At 48.9% G+C, this 11,453-nt stretch overlaps 1 protein-coding gene across 2 annotated transcripts; it reads left to right on the plus strand.

Annotated features, from left to right (window-relative positions):
- The first annotated feature begins 870 nt into the window (after positions 1 to 870).
- On the plus strand, positions 871 to 6,004 carry LOC122545763 (tubulin alpha-1B chain-like). 2 transcript variants are annotated; one of them, XM_043684693.1, is made up of 5 exons: positions 871 to 896; positions 2,382 to 2,604; positions 2,712 to 2,860; positions 4,503 to 5,183; positions 5,708 to 6,004. In XM_043684693.1, the coding sequence occupies exons 1-5, from the start codon at positions 894 to 896 to the stop codon at positions 6,002 to 6,004; spliced, it is 1,353 nt and encodes a 450-aa protein (XP_043540628.1). In that variant the 5' UTR covers positions 871 to 893. The 2 variants fall into 2 exon arrangements, with proteins under 2 accessions (XP_043540628.1, XP_043540623.1); XM_043684688.1 differs by lacking the exon at positions 871 to 896 and adding an exon at positions 2,245 to 2,290.
- The last annotated feature ends 5,449 nt before the right edge of the window (positions 6,005 to 11,453 follow it).

Raw genomic sequence — 11,453 nt, forward strand, 5'->3', positions numbered from 1 at the left:
AGATAGGGATTTCAAGACTTGGGTGGGGTGGGTGGTGCCCCGGGGGGCACCTTTTAAGGTGAGGGCAGAGAGAGACCGAGCAAAAAGCAGGAAGGGCATTTATTTTTCACCTAGGTTGGTATGTGGGCTCAGTCACAAGGTTTAAATAAGACATTTGGAAAAGTACGTGAAGAGGAAACGTTTCGGAGGGATATTGGCCAGGAAGAGGCAGGTGTGGTAGGAGTTTAGTTTGGGATTAAGTTTGGCATGAGCTAGTTGGCTTGGCTTGGCTTAAGATGGAATGGGATGAGATAAGATGGGATGGGATAAGATGGAATGGAATAGGATGGAATGGGATAAGATGGGATGGGATAAGATGGGATAAGATAAGATGGGATGGAATGGGATGGGATAAGATGGGATGGGATAAGATGGAATGGGATGGGATAAGGTGGGATGGGATGTGTTTCCCGGCTGTTTTGAATCTGTTTCTGTGCTGAGTAATCCTCAGCTCGGTTTTACAAACAGGAGAGAAATGTTTGCAGGGAATGTCCTTCCTGAGGAGGAGGAGGAGGAGGAGGAGGGCTCCCTGATGAGGAAAGGTGGCCCAGGGTGACCTGGGGGAAGGGGGAATGGCACAAGGGAGACATCACTTCACTGAAACCATGTGGGCAGCCGCGGGGGCCCCGCCCCTCGGGGCCCCGCCCCGCCCCTCCCACAAAGCGCCCAATCAGCGCCCCGAGCCGGCGTTCCTTCTGCTGTTGACGTTTCCCCGGGCAACCCGGCCCCCCCTCCCTTTGTCCCCGCCGCCCAATCAGAGCTCGAGTTGGCTTCGGCGGGTTCGGTATAAATGGGACGCGCGGGGGGCGACGCAGTAGATTCTCAGGAGCCGTCAGAGTCTGAGGAGGCGCAGCATGGTCAGCGCTTGGCTTGGCTTGGCTTGGCTTGGCTTGGCTTGGCTTGGCTTGGCTTGGGATAGAATAAGATGGAATGGAATGGGATAAGATGGAATAAAATGGAATGGAATGGGATAAGATGGAATGGAATGGAATGGGATAAGAATCAATGGGATGGGATAAGATGGAATGGAATGCGATAAGATGGGATGGAATGGAATGGGATAAGAATCAATGGGATGGGATAAGATGGGATGGAATAAAATGGAATGGAATGGGATAAGATGGGATGGAATGGAATGGGATAAGAATCAATGGAATGGGATGGGATAAGATGGGATGGAATGGAATGGGATAAGAATCAATGGAATGGGATGGGATAAGATGGGATGGAATGGAATGGGATAAGAATCAATGGAATGGGATGGGATAAGATGGGATGGAATGGAATGGGATAAGAATCAATGGAATGGGATGGGATAAGATGGGATGGAATGGAATGGGATAAGAATCAATGGAATGGGATGGGATAAGATGGGATGGAATGGAATGGGATAAGAATCAATGGAATGGGATGGGATAAGATGGGATGGAATGGAATGGGATAAGAATCAATGGAATGGGATGGGATAAGATGGGATGGAATGGAATGGGATAAGAATCAATGGAATGGGATGGGATAAGATGGGATGGAATGGAATGGGATAAGAATCAATGGAATGGGATGGGATAAGATGGGATGGAATGGAATGGGATAAGAATCAATGGAATGGGATGGGATAAGATGGGATGGAATAAAATGGAATGGAATGGGATAAGATGGAATGGAATGGAATGGGATAAGAATCAATGGAATGGGATGGGATAAGATGGGATGGAATGGAATGGGATAAGAATCAATGGAATGGGATGGGATAAGATGGGATGGAATGGAAGGATAAGATGGGGTGGGATAAGGTGAGATGGAATAGGATGGAATAAGACAAGATGGGATGGAATGGGATTGGATAAGATAAAGTGGGATGAGATGGGACGGCATAAGGTAAGATGGAATGGAATAGGATGGGATGGGGAGCCCAGACACTCCGAGCTCACTCGGGATTAGCGGCAGCAGAGGGAGGCAGTAGGATGTGCAGGAGTTGGTGACCCAGGGGGAGGGGTCAGAATGGCCTTACAGAGAGCCGGAGATCCATCAGCAGGCTGTGGAATCCCCATGGAGGGAGAAAGGATTCCCTGTGCAAAGGGTGGTTTTCAACAGGGGTGGGGAAAGTGCTTTGGTGGTGGAATGTGAGGATCCAGAAGGAAGGGGAAATCCTGTCGTGGAGGTGGGTATTTCTCGGGGAAAATATCGATGCAGAGAGAATCTGGTGGTGATGAAAGGTCAACGGGAAATCAACGGGATCCACATGCTTCAAGTGTGTTCCTGCTCCCTCCTTCACCCATCTCCAGTCTAGAGAATATTGCTCTCGGTCCTATGGTAATAACAATCTGTCCTTCCCTTTTCAGAGAGAGTGCCTTTCGCTTCACATCGGCCAGGCCGGTGTACAAATCGGGAATGCCTGCTGGGAGCTGTATTGCCTGGAGCATGGCATCCAGCCGGATGGGCAGATGCCCAGTGACAAGACCATCGGGGGTGGGGATGACTCCTTCAACACCTTCTTCAGCGAGACTGGGGCGGGCAAACATGTTCCCCGGGCGGTGTTCATAGACCTGGAGCCCACCGTGATCGGTAAGAGGAGGGATTGGGGGGGGGAGGCTTGCTCACTCAGTGCTCCCACTGAAACAATGGCCTGAATTCTGAGTTCCTGTTGTGACCTCTCTGCTCCCTGTCTCCAGATGAGGTCCGCACCGGCACCTATCGGCAACTCTTCCACCCTGAGCAGCTCATCACCGGCAAGGAGGACGCGGCTAATAACTACGCCCGGGGCCACTGCTCCGTGGGCAAGGAGATTGTGGATCTGGTCTTGGATCGAGTCCGGAAGGTGGTAGGTTCTCTCAGCTCAAACCACATAGAGCATAGGACGATACAGCGCAGAACAGGCCCTTCGGCCCTCATTGTTGTGCTGACCTGTGAACTAATCTAAGCCCATTTCCCCCATACGCTATCCCATCATCCGTGTGCTGATCCAAGGATTGTTTAAATGTGGAGGAGTTAACTACATTAGCAGGTAGGGCATTCCACGCCCTTACCACACTGAGTAAAGAACCTGCCTCTAACATCTGTTTTAAATCTATCACCCCTCCATTTGTAGGTATTCCCCCTCGTACAAGCTGATATCATCATCCTAGGAAAAAGACTTTCACTGTCTACCCTCTCTGATCATCTTGTATGTCTCTATCAAATCCCCTTTTAGCCGCCGCCTTTCCAGTGAGAACACACCCAAGTCTCTCAGCCTTTCCTCATAAGCCCTTCCCTCCAGACCAGGCAAAATCCTGGTAAATCTCCTCTGCACCTTTTCCAATCCTTTCACATCCTTCCCCTAATGGGGTGACCAGAACTGTACACAATATTCCAAGTGCGGCTGCACTAGCGTTTTGTATAGTTCAGACAGACATCCCATCTCTAGCTGAGCCAATCTCTACTGCTCACTGCAAGATCCCAACACAGAGAGGCATTTGTCTCTCTGTCCAAAATCTCGACATTGGATTCTGTATCCTCCACCCTGGAGTTGCTGTGTGTTCCCATGCAAAGTGAACTAACAGAATCAATGCTTACCACTCTCAAGAAGTACGTAGTTTATTCACACACTTGTAGAGAGCAGCTTAAAATAATTCCAAACAACAGTCCTGACTTTTCTGTGCAAACATCGAGTTGCACGACCCATTTCAGGCTGGCAATTGACCGCTCATGTTGTTCTAACTGAAAACTAAATCTTTAACCCTGGCTGTACAGGCTGTTTAAGTTACAACCTTTAACTGAGGAACTTGTTCAAGGTTAAACATATGCTCATTGAACACATTTTCCAAGAGGCATTACATTGTAGAGTTAAATCCATAAGTCTCTAATTCTTCTTCCCAAGTCTCAAGCAACAGTTTGCCAGATCAATTGGTGCAAAACTGATCCCTGATTTCAGCAATTTGTCCTGAACACCCGCCTCAGGCGACTGACTGTGTGGAGTTTGCACGTTCTCCCCGTGTCTGCGTGGGTTTCCTCCGGGTGCTCCGGTTTCCTCCCACCATCCAAAGATGTGCAGGGTCAGGTGAATTGGCCATACGAAATTGCCTGTAAGGGGTAAACGTAGGGGTATGGGTGGGTTTCGCTTCGGCGGGGCGGTGTGGACTTGTTGGGCCGAAGGGCCTGTTTCCACACTGTAATGTAATCTAATCTAATCTAAACACACTAATCAATGTTCTGGAACTCCACTGAAAGGTGGACTCAAATCCATGTGCAGAGTCCTTAACTTCTCTCAACAAATTACAGGCTCTTGTATGTCAATACTGATGAGTTTCTCAAAGGGAGGGAAGGTCAATCTTTGTGTCTTCCATTTCCTGCAAATGCACATCGAAGAGAGGTGTGCATGCAGTCTCTCTGTAATTCAGCACATGGGGATTATTCAGCGTGTTGAAATGAGCGCTGCTTGTTGATTTTTAAAAAAATATATTTTGCTGTTTACCTTACACCTTTAGGCTGATCTGTGCACGGGCCTGCAGGGCTTCCTCATCTTCCACAGTTTCGGGGGTGGCACCGGCTCCGGTTTCACTTCCCTCCTGATGGAGAGGCTCTCCGTCGACTACGGCAAGAAAGCCAAGCTGGAGTTTTCCGTCTACCCGGCTCCCCAGATCTCCACCGCGGTGGTCGAACCCTACAACTCGGTGCTGGTCACCCACTGCACCCTGGAGCACTCCGACTGCGCCTTCATGGTGGACAACGAGGCCATTTACGATGTATGTCGGCGGAACCTGGACATCGAGAGACCGACCTACACCAACCTCAACCGCCTCATCGCCCAGGTGGTGTCGTCCATCACCGCGTCGCTCCGGTTCGACGGGGCCCTCAACGTGGACCTGACGGAGTTCCAGACCAACCTGGTCCCCTATCCCCGCATTCACTTCCCCCTGGTGACCTACGCCCCCCTTATCTCTGCTGAGAAGGCTTACCACGAGCACCTGTCAGTGGCAGAGCTCACCAACTCCTGCTTTGAACCGGCCAACCAGATGGTGAAGTGCGACCCGCGCCAGGGCAAGTACATGGCGTGCTGCATGCTGTACCGAGGGGACGTGGTGCCCAAGGATGTCAACGCCGCCATCGCCACCATCAAGACCAAGCGCTCCATCGCATTTGTGGATTGGTGCCCGACTGGGTTCAAGGTGAGTGTTGGGTTGGTGCTGAATTCGTGGGGGCCCCGGGGGAAACCTTGATTTTGACAACCTGATAACACGTGTGAATCATACTCTCTGTAATCCCAGTCCAAGTGTGCCCCAACTTTCCATGGACAGTATTGGAGCAGACTTTGTACATTCTTGCCCTGAGAGGCATCACTCAAATGGGGCCTGGGATGAAATTTTCAGAACTTGACTCATTGACTGCAGCTCAGGATGTTGGAGGAGAGATCCTGTCTGGGAACCTGAGAATGGTTTCCTGACTCTCAGTTGCTGTGATGAGGATTCATTCACATTTGGAACCACTCTTGTCACTCAAAGTGTTCCATTCCGAATCTTGAACATTAAACCAGGGAGAGATTGAGCAGAAATGTTGTGTTTGCACTGGGAATGGCTCGATCCCACGCTGATAAATGCATCTTTCACAGAACTAATTGGCGGTTTTGTGATTGGATTCTGAAGTTGCTTCCAAAACAAGTCAAATTTTGACACCTATGTCTTTACCCCAACAGGTTGGCATCAACTACCAGCCCCCGACGGTGGTGCCAGGGGGCGACCTGGCGAAGGTGCAGAGGGCCCTCTGCATGCTGAGCAACACCACCGCCATTTCCTTGGCTTGGACCCGCCTGAACCTCAAGTTCGACAAGATGTACGCCAAGCGGGCCTTTGTGCACTGGTACGTGGGGGAGGGCCTGGAGGAAGGGGAATTCCAGGACGCCCGGGAGGACATGGCCTCGCTCGAGAAGGATTACGAAGAGGTGGGGGTCGACTCTTCCGCGTTGGACAGGAAGGGCGAGGAGGAAGAATGAGTTTTAATGGTTTTTAATATTTTAACAATAATTGATGTTATTAATAATAATAATAATAATATTTAAGAAATAAAGTTATTTTCAATGATTTGGCAAGTGTCTCATTAAGGGCTGTAGAGTCAAAGAATGGGTCGAGGGAAATTCCGGAAAAGAAGAGTGAAGATGAATGGAGGCAGGAGACATTTTGTCCAAACTCCGTACTAAATATTTCAGCCACTCACACGTTGCCCTTTCCTAGGGCTGGATCAAGTGGATCACACATCTCATTGAATTGTCCCTGACTGAGTTGGCGGTAATTGATTGGGACTGTAGGCAGGGATGGGTCATGGAAGACTGGAAACTGATTTATTTGACTTCAGACTGAGGGGAATCCGATGAATCGGGTATAGTGGATGTGGAACGTATCACTCAACAGTAACGTTATGGACAAGACCAGAGCTCCTCGAAATATATTCGGAACATAACTTAGACCATAACATTTCTTAATGCTTTTGAAAGTAAATAGGAACTACCAGTTCAGGATGAGATGTTACTGGTCAACGTAAAGCCAAACACTGTAGTTCAAATACAACCAAAGAAAGAAAGTTGGAATAACTTTACTGGAGGAGAAAGTGAGGTCTGCAGATGAACCCTCCAACCACAGGGGATGAACTTGGACTTCACCAGTTTCTTCATCCCCCCTCCCCCCACCTTGTCTCAGCCGAATCCCTCCAGCCCGGCACCGCCTTCCTGACCTACAGTCTTCTTCTTGACCTCCATCCTACTCCGACCTATCACCCTCACCTTGACCTCTTTCCACCTATCACATTTCCAACGCCCCTCCTCCAAGTCCCTCCTCCCTACCTTTTATCTTCTCCTGCTGAACACTCTCTGCTCATTCCTGAAGAAGGGCCTGTGCCCGAAACGTCGAATCTCCTGTTCCCTGGATGCTGCCTGACCTGCTGTGCTGTTCCAACAATAAAGTTATAACTTTACTGGAAACTTAACAGAATAATATAGAGTAGCTATTGAACGTTAACTGTTCCAAATTAAAAATTAACTGTTCCAATACAGTAGCATCACATATGTCCCTTTTAGCAAAGAAAATTCAGATACTGATTCTTGCATGCAGTTCTCCCATCCAGGAGGAAGTGACATCAAGAGAAAATTCAGAGAGTAGCAACCAGTAGACATTCAACAAGCGTCCGATTCTAGTGAGACCCCAATAGCCCCTGTTGCCAATCAGCGATCCTGATCTGAGGGAACTGGCCACAACTGTTGATCAATCCTGAAAACCTTCCGAGCTGGTCATTCGAGTGACCTTCAGTAGTCAGATTGGCCCCTCTTGTTAAATCTTTCTCTTAAAATGAACTGGGACAAAATAACTGGGATATGCAGAGTGGGAATTGCTCAGTAAGGGACTGATGCAAGACTCTCTTCCTGATGAATGGGATCAGCTGGATTTGGGAACTGATTGCTCGGCTCTGATCTTGACAGGTCGGATAAATCCTGGGGTGGTCGGTGATTGGGAGTGGGCTGGCAGGTATTATAGTCAGCCTCAGGACAAAGCAGGCAGGTTCATGAGGGACAATTGGAAAAAAAGGGACATTTACTAATACAATCTAACCGAGGCAAGTATGCGAAGATTATTATTTGAAATGCAAATGGCTCCCAAAATCCAGCATGAAATTTCTCCAGGAAATCAATCTCTAAATCAGTGAAAAATACATTGAATTCAACAGATGGTTATAGATTCATAGATATCTACAACACAGAACACACCCACTGCGCAGGCACACACAAAGACTCTATCTAATCCCACTGCTGGCCCTTGTCCCATTGCCTTGGTATCACAAGGGCATATCTGAATATCTCTTCAATTTTCTGTCCAGGCAGGGAGTTCTGAATACATTCCATCCTCTCGGTGAAAGGCTTCTTACCTGCACCGCCAATAAACCTTCTGCCCTTTACCCTGTCCCGTTATCTACAATTTTTCTCTATTTTAAGATTCTCTGCTGAAAGCCACGACTGAATCTCAATCGACCTCACTCTCAGGCGGCACATTCCACCTCCCAACCCACTGGCCCGGTTCAAGAAATGTTTCTCCCCCTCCCCAGGGAGATCATTTCAAATTCCCTTGTGCTCCAGCGTTCCAAATTCCCAGCACCGGGTAACAGCTTGTACCCAGAGTCCCCACCGCTCCTGTGCTTTGACACTCTAGATGCGGTTAGCTGAAGCCCAGAATTCAATCAAGGGTTAAATTAACGCGTCCCATCGACTTGAATGCTTGCTGCTCACACCCACGCACCCCGCAGCAGCCTCTGACCTGACACTCCCTTTCCGATTGTGGCCTTTATTCAGCATTGGCTCCTCGTGTCCCACTTCTCAAATTCAACCAGCCCGAATTTTCTCTGCATTGTATATTCCACCTGCCTCTCTCCAGCCCCTTCCACCACCATCCCCCCACCCCTTCTCCCTGTCGTTTAACGTTACCCTCCCCACGCTTCAAACCTCAATTTCGGAATCGCCTGCAGATTCTGATGTCGTGCTCCCACACAAATAAACTTATTGTCAGTCAGAGATAACGTGAAGAGTAGCGGCTATTTGGAAGCCACCATAGCAAATCTCCCTCCCATCTGGGAAAAAAAAAGAGCCATTGACTGATTCTCTGCAATCACATTGCTGTCCTCCCTTATCACCTTATTTTACTGAATAAACTTCCCTCAAAACCTTGGCGCTTTGTTCAGCGCCCGCGCGTTTTACTGAGTCCATTTACCACCGGGTCCCCCTCTGGCCATTCCTCTGCTAGCTCAGGACACCCTGAAGCCAAATCTTCAATGACCATCCCCTCCTGACGACGCCTCACCAATGCACAGTTGTCAGGGAGAGCCTTTCACCTTCCCCAGACTAACATTAACAGGCGGTCGCTGTTTAATCTTAACACCTTTGCATTCACCAGGCGAGTGATATCTCCAAATCTCCCCCCTGGTCCCCTGTAGGGGAGGATTGGACAAGTGTCTCAGTCACGTGCACGTTTAACCCCCTCTGTTCAAACGAGTTCATCCATACAGTGCAGGGCAGTGGAGGTGGGACCTGGAGAGACCATATCCCAATCACTGACAATTCTCCACTAGCAATGAGGAAGGAGTGTCCTCGATGTCGCAAACTTCGCTGAGGTTAGCATTAACCTGAAATGTTAAAGAAACCGGAAATATCACTTTTTCTTAAATGTAGGTTGGCGATGGACGGGAAACGCAGCAGAGAAGTGCAAAATGAAAGGGGAGTGCACAACAGTCGATCAACAAGTATAAAGTAATTGACAATCACTCGTTATCAGACCATAAAGAGCTGCAGGATATCCAAAGGAAATGTTTTTGTGATGATAAACAGCAGAACTCCGATTTTAGTGAGTGCGTTGAATCTGTCCTGACTGAAAGAGATACATGAACATCAACTCGCCACAAGACGACATGACCCTCTAGTATCCTTACATACAGATGAGGAAGGACACCACTGGGACCGTACATCCATCCTCGGACATGCCAAACACAGACACGCACAAGAATTCCTAGAAGCATGGCATTCCGACCGGAACTCTATCAACAAACACACTGACTTGGATCCCGTTTACCGCATCCTGAGAAAAAGGACAGGAAATGACATCGCCATGGGAAATGACATCACCAACGCAAAGAATATGAATAGGAAGGGTTCGGAGGGATATGGGCCGGGTGCTGGCAGGCGGGACCAGATTGGGTTGGGATATCTGGGTCGGCATGGAAGGGTTGGACCGAACCTCCAAACCCTTCCTATTCATATACCCATCCAAATGCCTCTTAAATGTTGCAATTGTACCAGCCTCCACCACTTCCTCTGGCAGCTCATTCCATACCCATACCACCCTCTGTGTGAAAACGTTGCCCCTTTGGTCTCTTTTATATCTTTCCCCTCTCACCCTAAACCTATGCCCTCTAGTTCTGGACTCCCCTGACCCCAGGGAAAAGACTTCGCCTATTTACCCTATCCCATGCCCCTCATAATTTTGTAAACCTCTATAAGGTCACCCCCTCAGCCTCCGACGCTCCAGGGAAAACAGCCCCAGCCTGCTCAGCCTCTCCCTATAGCTCAAATCCTCCAACCCTTGCAAATCTTTTCTGAACCCTTTCAAGTTTCACAACATCTTTCCGATTGGAAGGAGACCAGGATTGCACGCAGACCTGGGCTGGGTTTGGAAGGGGAGATTTGGAAACAGGTCAGATTGAATGTTCATGCCTTGTGATTGCAGGGTCCCAAGGTGGAAGATGAGGTGTCCCTTTCTCTAGCTTGGATGTGGCCATGTGTAGGTGACAGGTAGAGACTGAAATAACATGGGCATGAACATTGAGTTCCAAATCTCCCCACCTCAGATCCAGAGCAAAGCTCCCGTGCTCCCTGCTTCGTCCCAGCCCTGAGAGGCAACATTCTCACTCCTGTCCAGCCTCTGTGTGAGAGCCCTGGCGTGAGATTCTACACTGCCTCACAGCGCCAGAGACCCGGGTTCAATTCCCGCCTCAGGCGACTAACTGTGTGGAGTTTGCACGTTCTCCCCGTGTCTGCGTGGGTTTCCTCCGGGTGCTCCGGTTTCCTCCCACAGTCCAAAGATGTGCAGGGTCAGGTGAATTGGCCATGCTAAATTGCCCGTAGTGTTAGGTAAGGGGTAAATGTAGGGGTATGGGTGGGTTTCGCTTCGGCGGGTCGGTGTGGACTTGTTGGGCCGAAGGGCCTGTTTCCACACTGTAAGTAATCTAATCTAATCTAATCTAATCCTGCTCCCTGGTTACTGTGTTCCTATGAAAGGTAAATGTGAAACAACAGGGCTGTCACTTAGCCCTGCATCCGGAAACTCTGTGCTTTTCCAGCACTACACTCTCGACTCTAATCTGCAGTCCTCGCTTTCGTCCTGTTACTTAGCCATCTCAGTCCAAGATACAAAGTGATGCAAGCAGGGGACAGCTAAAACTCTCTACCCCCAGTTACAAATAGGCCTGGTTTTTCCACGCAAGCACTTGAATCGGCCTTCGACCTACGTCACATCCTCTCACTGCTCCCTCCATGCTTAAACCTGGCTGGTCTGGAGTGCTAACAGCTTTACAATCCTAGCCCAGCGCAGTTAATGGAATCAACTTATTGCAACCCGAATGCATGCTCTCTGAAAATAGCAGAAACGCACAATGGGCTTCCTCAAATGCTTACATTTCCAATGAGTTGTCACTAAATTTCCTGATGAATGGAATCGCCTAATTTCAGAAATTTGATTCTCGAGTCATTACCCTGGAGTCACACTGTAAGGTTTATTCGTTGGAATGGAAATTTACAAGATAATACATGGTTTGGAGAGGGAGGACGCTAGGAAATTGTTTCCGTTAGGCGAGGAGACTAGGACCCGTGGACACAGCCTTAGAATTAGAGGGGGTCAATTCAGAACAGAAAT

This window comes from Chiloscyllium plagiosum, chromosome 3 (genome assembly GCF_004010195.1).
Source record: "Chiloscyllium plagiosum isolate BGI_BamShark_2017 chromosome 3, ASM401019v2, whole genome shotgun sequence".
NCBI classification, from domain to species: domain Eukaryota; kingdom Metazoa; phylum Chordata; class Chondrichthyes; order Orectolobiformes; family Hemiscylliidae; genus Chiloscyllium; species Chiloscyllium plagiosum.

Excerpts from the sequence above, each read along its gene's own strand:
- LOC122545763 (XM_043684688.1), top strand. The coding sequence starts at position 2,249 with ATGAAAGGTCAACGGGAAATCAACGGGATCCACATGCTTCAA. Across the intron at positions 2,291-2,381 it reads ACGGGATCCACATGCTTCAA|AGAGAGTGCCTTTCGCTTCA; the intron begins GTGTGTTCCTGC and ends TTCCCTTTTCAG. Across the intron at positions 2,861-4,502 it reads TGGATCGAGTCCGGAAGGTG|GCTGATCTGTGCACGGGCCT; the intron begins GTAGGTTCTCTC and ends TTACACCTTTAG.